Source organism: Lepidothrix coronata, unplaced genomic scaffold (genome assembly GCF_001604755.1).
Source record: "Lepidothrix coronata isolate B3197 unplaced genomic scaffold, Lepidothrix_coronata-1.0 Scaffold15, whole genome shotgun sequence".
Taxonomy (NCBI): Eukaryota; Metazoa; Chordata; class Aves; order Passeriformes; family Pipridae; genus Lepidothrix; species Lepidothrix coronata.
Window position 1 is genome coordinate 2739778 of NW_016690195.1, and position 15592 is coordinate 2755369.

At 50.1% G+C, this 15592-nt stretch overlaps 1 protein-coding gene across 1 annotated transcript; it reads right to left on the bottom strand.

Annotated features, from left to right (window-relative positions):
- Positions 1–10164: 10164 nt before the first annotated feature.
- Positions 10165–15318, bottom strand: KLF10 (Kruppel like factor 10). The gene is made up of 4 exons (XM_017806542.1): positions 15227–15318; positions 13251–13490; positions 12272–13148; positions 10165–11396 (listed from the first exon to the last, which is right to left on the bottom strand). The coding sequence occupies exons 2-4, from the start codon at positions 13479–13481 to the stop codon at positions 11137–11139; spliced, it is 1368 nt and encodes a 455-aa protein (XP_017662031.1). The 5' UTR covers positions 13482–13490; positions 15227–15318; the 3' UTR covers positions 10165–11136.
- Positions 15319–15592: the final 274 nt, after the last annotated feature.

Here is a 15592-nt window from a genome sequence, read left to right on the forward strand (position 1 = left end):
CATGCCTGAGACATGTGAGACAACTCGCCATAACCATACCGTGCACTCCTCAGGGACCCATTGCAGTTCCTGCCCCCCCTCCACCCCCTGCCTCACAGTCTTGCCTTCCTCTTTGGGGCAGCAATCCTCCTGCACCATGATTAGACCTCTGGCATTCCCAGAAGTTCCCTGTGGAGCCTCTCCTCCAGAGCAGCTGTTGAGCTGGGGCTGGGGGCTGCTGTGCCCAGCCACCACCACCCAGTGCCCACTACCCACGGCACAGGTGTTGCCCAATGGAACACAGTGCCAAAGTGGTCCTTCTGCAACAGCCTTCCCCTGACTGCTGTCTCCTTCCAGAAGGCCTCCCCTGTTGCTCAACCCTCAGCAGGCCCTGTGGCCCTAAGTGACCCAAAGCATGGGGACTATGCTGGGGACAAAGCCCAGAAGGAAACGAGGGGACCTAATGTCTGCCACCCCACATTACCTTGCCACTCCACTGGCAAGGAGCCACAGCTGCAGCCACAGGCTCATCAGCATCTCCCAGGGCAGAGTTCAGGCTCCAATCCCCACATTCCCAGCAGTGGTTAACACAAGCTTGATCTCTTTTAACCCTGCATTAAAAATCGCAAATTCCCTGAAGCTACACCTACAAAGGCAGGTCTGCGAGGTCTTAGAAGACACATGGTGTGACCTACACTGTCATGTAGGAAATCTGCCCCTTTCAGGAACCTCTCAACCAGCAGCTGTGTAAGTGCTTGTTCATAGTAAAATATGAGGAACAAACATTTTTGCACATTCTTAAAAAAAAAGAGTGGGGGCACACACACACACACAGGTATATGTTTCTCTCTGAAACACTGAAATACAAGGTGTCTCAGTCAGTCCCAGCTCTAGTGTGCTGGGAGTACAAGAGATTGAGGGATTTAATTTTCTTCCTGTGGCCTTAGGATCAGGAGGGTTTTCCAAGATGTCTTTAGAAATTTGATGCAATGAAAATGGCATGGTGTGGTTGCATTTCCAGCCCTGGCAAGCCAGGAGGCAAACCAAGGCCAGAGAGGCAGGCTGCAGCTGGATGAGCCCAGTTGGCTCCATGGTGGCACATCCTGGGCTGCCTCGAAAATCCCTTGTCAGACAGGTGTTCAGTTTACTACATCAACATCTCAGGCAGCAAGTGCTGGGATCTGGAACACACTGGCATACACCTTGGGGGCAGCAGTTCCTGCTGCCTGGTGGGACCCAGAAGGGTGCCAGAGCAAGGTGGACTTTCTGGAGGAGGTTTTTGCACCAACTACTGTCCTAGCAAAAGCCACAAATTCTTCTTTTTGCAGAGTTTCAGGTCACATCCAGTAAATTTTGGTGATTAATTTTGTTGTATCCAACATATCTCTGGGGCTCCCCCCACCCTGCCCAAGCCCCAGGACCTCATTTCATGTCCCATCTGCAATTAAACAAAAAGCAGTCAACACTGCAGAGCTGCATTGGTTTCTGCAAGAGCAAGGTTCGTGCTGGGTTTTGTATAGGGGTTGTTGCCATGGGAAATATAAGTGTTTGTCAAAACTTCAAAATCCAACCCAGCATATCAAAGCATCCTGCTTCCTCTTGTGCACCCACAAGGCCGGGGACAAATTTCAGTGGTGGCAAAGCAACTGCAGAGAGGATGTGGAATTAAATTTGCTCAATACATATTAAAGAGAGAAAAAAGTAGACAGCAGCAAGGAAAACAGAAAGGAGAGCATCAGTGAGTAAAGAAAAAGTACCAGGAAAAAACAGACCAAAAGGAAAAAGAGTTAATTAACAGCAACATTTTGTTTTAATAAAATTCGGTGACACTTAGAGAGAGTCCTGTGATGTAAAGCCCAACCCTGAAATTACATTGCAAACAGCACTCAGGGTTGCAAAGTGTTCCTGTTACATGGGCATTGCATTAATGACACTCACTAGTGACAAGGCCATGCCTTGACTGTGTAGGTGGGTGTGGGGTTGGGTGTACCTCCTCTCTTCTGCCTGGTTTTCTCCTCCCCAAGCCCTGCTTCTGAGGTACCAGTACCTTCTGTACCAGTACACAGGCTCAGAATGGGGAGGGAAAAGAGCAGCTCCCTCTCCCCAGCTGGTCAACACCTAGCAGAGCAAAAATGAGAGGAAGTGAAAACTACCCTGAGCCCTTGAGCCCGAGTAATGCTTGGCCCTCCTGACTCCCCTCCAACACAGCACAGGCAATCAGCTCTGCCAAGTACATCCAGCAGAGTTGCCAATAAGACAAGGACCAAAGCTTTCATTCTATACCAAAAGTTCTGAGCTCCAGACAGGCAGGTGAGAGTCCAGGAGGAAGACACCCAAAATCACTGCCAGCCAGTAGCGCTTTCAGGAGGCAGGGTCTGTATTTCTTAGGTACAGTGTGATGAACCCAAGACAGCATCGTGCCATGCTGATGAGGAATTCTCTTCCCTAGCAGCAGGGCTGCAAAACTTCAATGCCTCAATATCACACAGAGAGGAGGTTAAAACGTTGTTGCAAAGTTTCCATTGATGGTGGTGGTAAGAGCCACTGAAATACACCCGCAGGAACATGTTTCTTTTTCTTTTCTTGTTACCTACTAACACCAAAAATACTTTAAGCACATCCAAATTGTTTATCTTTTTTTCTTAAAGATTGTGTGTAATGAAGGCAGACAATTTTCTTGACTTTAGCAAACAAAACTAGTTTTTCTTCAGTGAGGCGTCGCTTCGATTTCCCCCTAGAAATATTCTGATTTGAGTGATTTCTTTAAAGATGCACTAGGTGAGGAGCTGTCACCTAGCTCACACTATTCACTCACTGAACTGCTGCCCATTCAAAGCCTGAAGCAGTGTTCAAATAGCACTGACCATTTTTTCCCTTTGTGTACACTCAGTCAAGAGAAATCGTCACTTAAATAGCAAAAATCTGTCCTCCTTCTTCCCCAGATCCAGCTTTATGAAACTAGAGCCTAAATAAACTCCTAAAGATGTTAATCTCATTAGGTGTGCAGGTGTCCAACAAACTGGGATGTGCGCTGCACATCAGCACCAAGCTGTGTCTTGGTGAACTGTGAGCACTGGATCAAGCCACCAGCACATAATCCGTGCCTAAAGCGATAAAGGAAGCTCATCACCTTCTAGCTCCTCTGTCCTGTTTAAACACCTGTTTGACTGTGTCATGACACAGTTTTGTGACAGGCTTTTGGATTCTGATCCAGTGCTGGAAGTAGGGACAATGTGAGCATACATCAGGAATGTGAGGGCAAAGCAGTGCTGGCCACCCTAGTGACTTGTGCTGAGGACCCCTCTGCATCCCAAGTATCAGATACTGGTGCAGTCTAACCCCTTCTGGCAGATATTATGTTTTGCAGGTGGGACTTTTAAGCCTTCAGGTACTCTTTGCCTTCTTGGCAATGGGTCCTTCCCTCCTCCCATGCCCAACTGCATCCCATAGCAATTATACATAATTAACTGTCAAAACCTGGGGACATGCGTGAATATCTGCTGTGTGAGGAGGCCATGACACATTGCTTGTGTGTGCCCTTGATGACAGCTCAGGCAGTGCTTGGTGGAGGCAAAGCTTTTGTTGTTTTACGTTGCCCAAACTCTATGTCAGGCAGTGGTATCTCCAGTCTGTGGGACCACCTAGGACAGTTTGCACACTCAGTCATGGCCTTGCAGCCATGACAACACTGCACAATTATTGCCAAAGACCTCTTTAGTTTGTTTGTTCTTCCCATGGCACCTCTGTATCCCACCTTGTGGTACGGTGGCGTGAGCCGGACGAGCCAAGGGGCTGAACCATGGAAAGGGTTCCTGTTCAGGGCTCAGTGTATCTGGGCAGAGGAGTTGGCAGAGAGCGAAGTGGAGGAATTCCCTCCAGCCACCTCCAGCCACTGCTCCAGCAGAGCCCCACGGCTGTGCCGCCCCTGGCAGTCCGTCATACAGGAGTACCTGACCTTGCTGGGATGAGCTGCCTTGGCACACACAGCCAACACTTGTGCCGTGATGGCGGAGAGCTCGGGCTGTCAGACCTCCCCTCCCGGCATGAGGAGCCAGTGCAAAGGCGATGGATGAGGGGGATCCTGGCTGCATGGCCGTGCCCCTCCGAGGAGACTGCAGAGCTCTCTGCACAGGGCAGTGGCCAGCAGGCTCTGTGGTGTCTGCTGCTCCACACAATGCCAATGAATCCTTCCTGAAAACCGTGTACGCCCCACCAGCGTCCCCACCACCTCCTGGGAGGTTTGTTGTCTGGCACCTGGGAATATGCTATCCCATAAGAGAAGTTGGAGTCACTTTCCAAATCTAACTGCTTCTAGAATGTATTTCCTTTCTTTCTCTTACATTTTATAAATAGTCCAGCCTTCCTGCAGCTTTTTTCCTGGCCTGGTGACTCATCATCGACTCATCATACTTATTGCTTCACTTAAATAGGGCATTGAAAAGCCTTTTGCATAAATGAAAAAAAATTAATAAACAGATCCCCCCCAGCTGCAGATTAGCAACTGACCGCTTCAGATGGGAAGACCTGAAACAATTCCTGCTGTCCCATGGCTGGGAGGGTCATGTTAGGATTAATCAGTGTGAGGCAGCAGCATCGCTGTCTAGGCCAGTCAGTCCGTAAGTGCTCGCCCTTTCCACCCACCCTGCTTCCCTTTGGGTACTTCCAGACCATAACAATTTCTTTCTCTTTCTTAGTTCAATGATGGGTATTTTTGCCTTGTGTACTGCATTGAGAATTTCACAGGGATGCCACAGTTTCCCTTTTATTTCAAAAAATGGCAAGACTCTTTTGCCAGCATGGTTTCCCAGCAAAAGGAGATGGAGGTGACCACACCAAGCAGCCATCAGCTTTGCTGGCAGCATGGGATGCTTGTGGGTCACCTCAGCTGGAGCTGAGTAAGGAGGTGAGGTCCCAAAGATACTAACAATCTCCCAGGCTCCATGAGAAGAAGAACCCCCATTTTTGGACTACTGCCAATCAGGGCTGGGGGTTCTGTGAGTGCCAGTGCTGGAAGGGAAGGTGAGCCCATGAGTCAGGGCCAGGGAGTGATGCAGCCAGCAGCATCACAGTTCAAATGCAGGGTTCAAGCTGCTCCAGTGCCCCCAGCGAAGGCTCCCATGCAGCAAGGTTGCTTCTGGTTTTCCATTTCCCAAGCTCTGCTCTGGGCTGCAGAAGGCGGTGAAAAACCAGGAGCAGTGTAGTGCCAGGAGATGGAGTGACAGGGTGACTGTCACCTGCAGATGGAAGGGCTGTGATGCCAGTGGGAAGCATGTGGCCTAATTCACTGTGGTGGGAGCTCCCAATAAGGCACTGCACAGGATGAGAGTGTGGGGGAGCCCCTCTCCTGAGGACAGCATGCAGCCACTTGCAGGTAGGAACAGGTGTTCTCATCTCCAAGAGGGCAGGGACCTTGACATCTCTTTGGACCTCAAAAGCCCCAGGTAATGGTGGGGAGAAGAAAAGGAAATAAAACCACTTATGCTCAACCAAGAGCATTAAAGGCAACTGCTCCCTAAACCTGCATAGCAACCAGACCCCAGCAGGAGCACAGCACACACATGTGCTCCATAGCAGGAGGAGCTCTCTGGCCATCCCTGCCATCCTCCCGGACCAGCGCTCTGTGCTGCAGCTGAAAAGGGGGAAATCCCTTTGGTTTTCCCAGCCTTTGCTTCTGCCTTTGCAGTCCCTACCCCCTTAGTCAGGATTACCTGGGCAATACTGATTACAGCTGGTAAAGAATTTGGTCTTCATTAAGCTGATTGCATATCTTGTTTGAAGATGGCTTCTCTGTCCTCTTGCGCTGTGGCTCCTAAATGCCTTTTTACTTAGTGGCTGCTCCTCTGGTGTGCAGCAATTGGTGATATTACCTTGTGGCTGAGGGGTGGTCAGGGGACTTGCTTTTTTGTCTGCTGGATGGGGGTTTCATTAACATTTTGACCACTCTGCATTTTAGGCCATTAAGGTACTTTCTGTATCCTGCCAGGCAACTGAACATTAAAAGCTCCCTTTCCCAAGCAGAAGTGTTTAAAGTACCTGAGGCTGCTGTTCACAATAAGTACCCCACACCAGTCTCCCGGCTATCCCTGAGAAAATCTCAGCCTTCACCATTAAATGATGACTGTATGGCATTCAGCCCAGATGGCACTAATGAGAAGTTTGTGAAAGTTTGAAAAAAAAGGTAGATTTGACAAATGTCAGATCCTCTTTCATGTGTTGGAAGCAGTCAGGAGATGAGCTGGGCAGGGAGGAGACTCTATATGCCTCAGCTATTCAAAGCCATCTAAGTTCTGTTGAGGCTCTGGGGAATATTTAGCCAAGGCAGGGGGTACTTTTGCTTCTCCACAGATGTTAGCACATGGGCAGTCCCTGCCACAGCTGCATCCATTTTTTTGGGAAGTTGTTTCCATTCAAGTACCTCGACATCTACTGAAACCTTTCGAGTATTTGAAGCCATGGTAACAGCAGAATTTTTTTCCCCCAGACAACTACTTTGACTGTCAGAGTAGAATACACAATCAAGTGTAAAGTTTCATCAGAACTGTGTTATCCTAAAAAAGCTTCTGAATTATTTAATGCATTTTATATGATGATTACCTGATTTATATTACTGCACACCAAGCGAGTTAGCAAGTTTAGCTCCTGTCTTCTCATGAATATAATAAGACAGCTAAAGATGTGTTTTGCTCTTGTTTTATTACTGTTAAAGTATCACATTTTCTTTTGGTGACAACAGAAAACATTCCAGATCCTCATATCCTCAGACATGGAAGCTCTGTGTGACATGTTAAATTACATTGTAAGACATATTCCGAAAACATTTGTTCTAGCTGATTATTACCCCCCTACACTCTCCCCCTGCCCTGTCCACATGCTCCAGGAGAAACAAAGTTTTCTGCAGAAAACTTTGTGATACAGAACTGGAAGCTTGAGCCCTTAATGCACGTATTCATTCATCATTTCTCTTGACCTCATTTTGTGCTCTAACTTTTCTGACAGACTGTGTCTCCTTGGTGATCGAAGTTTGTTGCCAAAGCAGACAAATGAATCATCTATTTACAGTAAAAGTGGGGAGCTGCCAGGGGAATACCTGATGCCACCGCATGTGGCGTGCAAGTCTCAGGCCAGCGGATGATCAAGTCCTTCCTCTCATCTCTTTGGGTACAGGCCACATCTGCACTGTGGCACCCACGCCAGCACAGAGGCTGAACAGACCCTCTGCCAGGATCACAGGACTGGCTGGTTAAGGGTGTCTTGAAATAGCACTGCTGGATGGTACAGGTCAGGAGGAAAAACCTCAGAAAGCCAAGCTCACCAGGCAGGATGGGTGGAGAGGCTGCCCTGGTTCTTGTCTCAGCTGTGTCTGTGATTCCAGACAAGCTGACCCAGCTCAGGACCCCTCTTCTTTTAAAATACATTCGTTCACTCATAGAGCATCTAAGCCTCCCGCAAATACTCCTGCTGTAATGGAAATCAGTCTTTTCCAAACCATAAGGGAAAATGCTTGCTTTTTCCAACCTTCTCTTCATCCTCTCTGAAGATTAAAATCCCTGAGAACTGGCAGAGTGCTCAGGGTATATGCAGGGTGCACTACAGTTCCCTATCACTGATCTGTCTGGGTTTAGGCTGGGGGTGGGATAACCAGACCCCAGATGCCCTAACCCACCCAGCTTGGTCCTGCTGCTCCTCCTGTGGCCGGAACGAGCTGCCTGCACTACACCCAGGGCAGGCAGGCACCCTCAGCCTCCCTTTCCTCCTCTCCTCCAGCAGCAAGGTGGGCATACCAAGCATGGGGCTGTATCACTTTACTTTGGACACAGAGGCTTGCTCCCTCCTTTCCCAAGAGAATTTGTTGTGACACCCCAGCTGCTCTTCCCTGCTGCCTGCTGGGATAGGGAATGTCTTTCACTCCAGCTCGTGTAATCTATGTCACCACTGCAGCATTGGCTTTCATGTGCATGCATCACTTCAGAGCACAGTGCTAAGCAGCAAGCTGGAGGGTTTATAGATACTTCAAAAATCTTCTTTCAACAATATATGCTACCTCTTGGATCCCTTCAGCTCGACCCCCCAGAGCCAGGTGTCTGCACAGCAAATGACAGCAGTGGCCACCCTGGCAAAACCCACTGCAGCCAGCGACAGCCACTGTTGGCATCCAAGTACTAATTGTGGGAGTTGTTGAGAGCGTCTTGGTTTGCATTTCTGTTCGGCTTCACCACTGAACCCAAACAGGAGGATAAAATACGAGGTATGCCTTTGGTTTATTTACAGGAATAAGGAAGTTCTAAATATTTACAGAAATCTGTAGAAAAATCATAAAAATTAAGCTTTCTACTATGCAGCCAAATTTGATTGCACAATAAAGTCATCATTGAAAAGATGTCTAATAATGCCCTTTTGACTACATTTTTCAGGTTAGCCTTAGATTAAACCCCAAAATAGCTAATTTAATTTCCAGCTGGCTTCCACGGTTAAGCTTTAAAAATTGTGTATAAGGTAAATTCACAATTATAGCTCTGCCTTCGGCTGGAACCAGTCAAAGTGCACTTCTTGCTGTTAAATTCTGTATTTAGAGGGAGAAGCAGTATTTTATTTAGCTCCCAACAATGCCAGAAACAGGCAGCCTCCCGGCAGTGCAGCCAGTGGGTGCTCCCAGGGCACACCCCACGCACACCTTGGGAGTGGAATGCTACACAAAAAGCACCAGCAGCTGCTTTTTCTTCAGAAAACACAGGCAGTGGAGACGGCCAAGGCATGGAAACACTTTCTTCCTCTTCTACTGCATGGCACCATGAGACTGCTCACTTGGAAAGTCAGATTTAAGTTCAGCTCCATGCTGAGCTCGAGGGGCTTTGAAGCCCACTGAATGGACTGCTGAGGAGAGCCATAGGGCCAGCTCAGCATGGGCAGGATACCGATGGGAGGTGGCACTTTATGCCCTCCTTCTGTAGGGCTGAGGCACTAAAGAGGATTCAAGGTTCAGCATGCCAGGCAGAGCTGGTGAGAGGACCAAAAGAGCTGGTTCCTTGTCCAAAAGCTACTTGCAGATGTGGAAGGGTTTGAGATCCAGAGCTGTTACAATATTTTCTCTCATGCTCATGAAATGAAAAGTACATTGAAACAAGATGGTGTGCAGGACTCACATTCCTGGGGAAGAAGCCTCTCTTTTGCATTGGCCTATGACAGTGTATTCCCTGTGGAACAAGAAAGGATCATGACTCAGGTGTTCCCTATGCAGAGCCCTGCGTCAAACAGGATAAGGTAAGGAGTGCCCCTGCCTCAAACGCCTGGCAGGGAAGGGCAGTGAGTCAACACCGATTGTGAAATCCGGGGATCCCTGCAGGCAGGGGAGGCAGGGGAGCAGCACTAATGGCCACCCCTGGCACGAAGGGGCAGCACGCAGAGAAGCCGTGTTGCCTGCCCACTGCCCTGAGACATGAGAACCCCAATTCCCTGCCCTCCTCCCAGCAGGGGACTCCCACAGGAACAGATTTAATGGTGGTGGGCAAACCCCTGGCCTGGAGCCCATCTCCAGCCCATCTCAGTGCCAGCCCTGCCTGCCCACTGGCCCTGTTCAAGGTCATAGGGGACCTGGATCCCACACTGTGGGGGTGGCAGCCAGCTGCCACCATCTCTGCCTGACAGCTGAGCCATCAGGAACAGAGGCTGGGTTCCTTCCTGGGGAAGACAGTGCAATCACCAACAAAAAGGAAATGCTTTTCATCAGTGTTATAATGGCCCACATAAGCAGGTTTAGTTTTGGGTGCTGAAGAAAAGGAGGGAGACAAAGAGCTGAGAGAAAAAACCCAAAACCACAACAAAATAGAGATGCGGAGTAGTAAGTGCAGACTTGAAATTCCACTCCTTTATAGTGCTTCAAAAAAATCAAAAATTAGGAGAGGTTCTGCTACAAATTAAAAAAAAACCAGAGGTCTATATTAAAGAAAATTGGTTTATTGTAAACAAAGTAAGAAGTACAACATAAGAAATGTGCAAATCTTTGAAGTAGTCACAAAAAGCATATCTAATACACTATTTTCAAACCATCGCTTTCTGATGTGTCCTCAACATAATATGATAAAATAGAAATAGTGAAAATTGATGCATTGTCACAAAAGCTAGTTTAAATTCTAGGCCGGTGTCTTTGCGGCCTTGTTTTGCTTTTCAAATCACAACTTTCGAATTTAATACAATACACAATATATCCATTTTATTTTTAGCATAAAATGCCTTTCAAAGAATAACACAATCAAGAAGCCTAAGATTCTTGGTTTTCTTCCTTAATCAAACCGAGTACTTTACAGTTACCATGTTTCTCTTCAAAGTGCCCTGTATCCGCTCATAAGAAGCGCAGTGAGAAGGTGGAAACTGTAAGCAACACAAAAGCAGAAGCATCGTGCAATGCCCAGGTATAACCAGCTGTAACAATCACAAAGCTTGCCAAAGCAGCTGGGAAAATATTACAAAGCTAATGAGAATTCAGAAACGTTCCTGCCCTTTGGCTGCCCATGTGGTGACCCCGCACATCCCTCCCAAGCCGCTCTGGACAGCAGTGTAAAGCTGAGTGTGTTAAGCACCCCATGCAGGAGGAGAGGCCTAAAATCTCCAGGACTCTGGCACCAAATCATTGGTTATGATGGGGCTGGATAGTGGTTAGGAGGAAAAGATTCCTACCAAGAAAAGGCGGCAGAGGTAGGAAAACCTGTTTAGATTATCTTACGCAGGTGGTTTCTGGGCTTTCAAGACTGTGCCCGTACACTGTCGCTGTCCTAGTCTGCACCTACGGAAGACTGACAACTGGTAGCTAAAATCAGAGTTGGTCTCAGGTGTCAGCAGCAAACCCTCAGGAATGCTTGTGTTTGACTGATCTAGAGTATACACGAGTAATTTGCAAATTTCAAAACTGGCACAACGTGGCTGCTCTGCTCTAGAACCTTCTCTTTCTCTCTGTCCCTATCAGTGCAAAGGACACCTGCTATTCCAGTCAGCCACTGGTTCTCCCAGCAACTTTTTCTGAGGCTGAGTGCAGGCTGCCTCTCCCTCTCTCCACTGGCCTCAGCAGCCAGCGCAGGAGAACCACAGACTGGGAGCAAAAGCCTTTTTTCAGCCGGCCTGTCCCAGCAAAAACAGTTAATTTCACCATCTTCAGAGCAAGTCCTGTCACTGAGCAGTCGCAGACGTTGGTGGCACAGCAACATCGTTCAACTTGCTCACTTCCATTTGCCAGTTCGGTAACTTCTTTGCTGACAAGTGGCGACGCGCGTGCTTCGTTAGGTGGTCGCTGCGCATGAACCGCCGCTCACACATCGGGCAGGCAAACTTCTTCTCCCCAGTGTGTGTTCTGCGGTGGCGAGACAGTTCATCAGACCGCGCAAACCTCCTCTCACAGCCTTTCCAACTGCAACTAAACGGCTTCTCTCCTAAAAGAAAAAAACAATAGAGGGAAAAAACCAGTGAATACAAACTGAGCAACAAACACTACTGCCTTGATTGGCAGGACCTGACTTTTTCAAAGGAAAGTTTCTACTATGACAGTTGATCCAAAAATCTACATAAATATTACACACACAAAATGTGGAAAATTGTTTATATACCAATATTTAAATACCTAGACTCCCTATCCTCAAGGCTATGCAGTACAAAGAGTTAAAAATTCCCTGGAACCAAATAATTTGAAATGGTCTTTACATCTCAAGACATATGACTTTAACTCAGCTCCACATGAACTGCAGATAACGATGACTCAGCGTGCCCAAAACTCCTCTGTGAAGTGCAGCCTGCAATGATGTTTTATGTAACAGGCTCTGGTACTGCACTGTGAGCCTACGTGAAAATAGAGAGGACTCTTTCTGCTACTCCAATTAAGGGCTGAGGCACGGAAAAGTTACTCTAAAATAACCAAGGTAGGAATAGTTTGGAATGGATCCTTACATTGTTTCATAAAAGAATCTCCGAGTTTTACCCATTTCTGACAAGGGCATTCCTGAGGAGAAGCCTAATAAGGCATCTTTAACTCTGCATTGGGCAAGGCCTTGCTTCCACAGAGGCATTACCGAACACCTTCTGACACAAAGTGAGTCCAGCACAAACAAACTGCTGAGTCACCTTCCCCTCTGGGAGATTTCCTGTCAGAGATTAGGCAGCATTATAATGCACGCTGGCAAAAAAAAATATTTCATTGCTGCCCCACAATTTGCTCCATGAACAAATCCAGTAATCACTATAACTATAACAAGCTGTGTACAAAACCACAATTTTTTATATTAAATTTTAATGTGCAGCCGCAGTGACCGACCTGTGTGTGTTCTGACGTGAGCCTTCAAATGAGAGCTCTTGAAGTATGTTTTCCCACATCCTGGGTAGTTGCAAATGTGACTTCTTATTCTCGAAGAATCAGCCTGAGGAGTGGTTTTTGCTGTGGAAGGTACAAAGCCAGGAGCAGGGGCAATGGGAGAGAGTCTCGTGCCATTTGGACTAACAGTGGGAGCCTTTGTGCCCTGCACGACTGGCTGGGGCACAACAAACATGACAGCACCTTTGGGAACCTGGGTGCCCATGAAGACCATGGGCTGGCAGAAAGCCGGCTGCTGGCTTGGCACGGTGTTGGGCACTACAGCCGTCACAATGTTGTTGTTTGAGGGCAGTGGGACCATCTGGCAAATCACTGGCACGGAGGGGGCTCCGCTGCCTTGGGCAGGGGATGGTGGTGCTGCTGCCTCTGGCTGCTGTGTTGGTTCAGGGACAGGCTCATCCCTGCTGACTGAGGGCTTTGTCAAGGGCACCGGACCAACAGCTGGTTCCATGGTTCTTCCTTCTGCCACCGACAGTCCACCGCCCTCAGCACTGGCTCCACTCGGCATCACAGCGGAACACATGGAGTGCTCTGCTGTGGCCTTCTGTTTACTGTTTCCTTCCCTGGAAGCACCATCCTGGTATTTGAGCACACTGGCTGTTCTCACCGGGCAGGTTTTGTGATCGCAGAGTTGGGCATCAGCGGTGTGGCGGATAACACTCGTCACCTGAGCTTTCAGAGGCCTGGCTGCTGGAGACCTCTCCGCCTCTCTCCGAGGTGTGGCCAGAGGAGGCTTGGCGGCCTCGGACAGTGACTTGCTGAGTGGATGGATCACCTGTGACATCTCGAAGTCAGAAGGGCTGTAGGGCGGTGTCAGGCACTGTGCAGGGGAGAGAGACACAGTAAAGGGGGCATGTTAACAACACATCGACACACTAATTGTTAAAAACGGGCACACGCACATATAAATTCAAAAACTTACAAATGCTGGTATCACATTGAAGTCTGCTGCTCCAGGAAGCAAAGCCTCATCACTTTCCTCTGACATGTCAGATGCTGGAGTTATGGGTCTCATTTCTGCATGTTTCTTGAAGTCTGATTTCCAGTTGCAACTCATAGAAATAAGGGCTTCTACAGCCTCATAATCACTTTTTTCCGGTGTATTGTTCCAGAAATACCTTGTATCTCTCTCTTTCTCAGTCATCATCTCCATTTCTTACTCCTGTTTCAGTTAAAGGGAAAAAGGAAACTTTAAACTTGATGAGAAGTTCAAGTATTTTGCAGTTACATATATTTTTTGCAATTATATATTTTGCAGCTTGCTTATAAGAAGGCATCGTAAAAAACAAACAGAACAACCTGTGCAAGATAAATATACTTGGCGTGCCTGTATTTTCCTGCTTTCTTTCTTATTTATATAATACTTTTATGAAGTTGTTAGTGGGGAAATCTGGCCATCGGGTGAAAATTACATATTTTCTTGGGACAAAAGAACTCCTTTGAATTTAAGCATGCTAAAGTTATTCCACTTTACAAGAATTGTGTCTGAGAGCTTAAGAAAAATCTTTATCCCCTCCAAAAAAAGGAAATCAAAACTTTCCCTCCTTCCATTTTTGCTTTGGGCACAGCTTTCAGCAGTGTGCTTATTTTGGCATGTGAGAAAGGACTGCATTGGGATTGATTTTGACCAGTCAAACAATCAAATGATGGACATTCTTTTTCAAAAGCTACCAAAAATGTTCTGGAAAATACTCAAAGGGTCTCTCTCACACATGCATACATGCAAGGAAATCACCAGCTTGGAGAGATGAAATACATATATATATTTCACAGAATACATATATATCTCTCACAGAACCACAGAAACAATTAGGTTGGAAAAGACCTCCAAGTCCAATCTGCGACCTACTGTGTATGTATGTTCTATATGTATACTTCCTGTGTATACATAGATATATTTATCTACACATATAAGTGTATCCCCTCAGAGGGCACAGTGGGCGTGGCTCAGGCACGAGCCCCGCCCCCAGCTGTTGGGCGCGCACCACCCTCACCTCAGCGCACCCCGCCGGCCGCCCCCGCGCGCACCGCCCCCGCCCGCTCCTTATTGGTTGTCCCCGAACCGCGCTAGGCGCCCATTGGCTGGCGCAGAGAGAGGCGCGGCCCGGGGCGGGGCACGTGAACAAAGCGTGATCGGCCGCCACCGCGCGCCGACCTTTCCCCCAGTTCCCCCGCGAGGCGCCCCCGCCCTCGGCGCGCGGCGCCGGCCGGCGGGGAGGGAGGGAGGAAGGGAGGGAGGGAGGGAGGAGCCGTCACAGCGGGCGGGGGCCGGGCTGGGGTCAGCGCCGCCACACCCGGCGCCTCCCGCAGCGGGGGAAGGGAAGGGAAGAGAAGGGAAGAGAAGCGGCGTCCCCGCTGGGAGCGGGTGCGGGGGCGGTAGCCGGCTCTTCCCGCAGCGCCGCTCCGCTTCCCGGCCCCCGCACCGCCCACCCCGCGTGGCGCTGGGATCCCCCCGGCTCCCTCCTTCACCGCCGCCACCTGGCACATGCAGCCGCCGAGCCTGACGCCCACGCCCGGGCGGGCACGCGGGCACAGGGGCTGCACGGCGCTGCACCGGCGCTGCCAACAGGTTCCCGGCGGCTTCTCTCCTTCCCTCCCTCCTCCCTCCGCGGCTTTCCTCGCCAACCTGCCCCGTGGAGGGCTCTCCCCGCGGGCGGCTCTCCGACATCACCCCCAGCAGCCCCAACCGCCCGCCGCGGCTCGCTCCGTCCAGCCGCCACCTCAGCCCCGTCTCCCGCCGGTGCCACCGCCCGCGGCCCCTCCTCTCGCCCGGGTCGCCCCAGCACGTGCCCTGGGGATCCCCCTGCCGTGCCATCCCCGGGGACTCCCTCCGCGCCATCCCCGGGACTCCCTCCTTCCCCACCCGCGCAGCCTGCCCGGGGTGCCCAGGTCGCTCACCAGCCGAGCCTGCCCCGCGGTGCCGCCGCTCTCCCGGTTTTCCTCTTTTTGTTCGCCGCTTGCGCTCGGGCGGCGGCGCCCCCGGGCCCGCGCGCGGGGGGGTGGGTGGGGTCCCGGGCCGCCCTCCGCCAATCACCGGCAAAGGTGTGTGGGGCGGCGGCCAATGAGCGCCGGGCGCCCGCGCGTGATCGGCGGCCGCGCGGCGGCGTGTCCGGAGTGTCAGCGCGGCGTGTCCGCGGCGGCTGAGTCAGGGCGGCCCCCCCCGGCCCTGCCCTCCCCGGCAGCCGTGTGGGAGCGGCGGGGGCGGCCCGGCGCTTCCTCCCCGCATGAGGTCACACGGCGGCGGGGGAGGGAGCGGGAGCAGCC

Bases quoted from the DNA above. Each gene is read 5' to 3' on its own strand.
- KLF10 (XM_017806542.1), bottom strand. From the start codon at position 13,481: ATGGAGATGATGACTGAGAAAGAGAGAGATACAAGGTATTTCTGGAAC. The intron at 13,149-13,250 runs GTAAGTTTTTGA...TCCCCTGCACAG, and splicing joins TCAATGTGATACCAGCATTT to TGCCTGACACCGCCCTACAG. The intron at 11,397-12,271 runs GTCGGTCACTGC...TTTTTCTTTTAG, and splicing joins TCACGTCAGAACACACACAG to GAGAGAAGCCGTTTAGTTGC.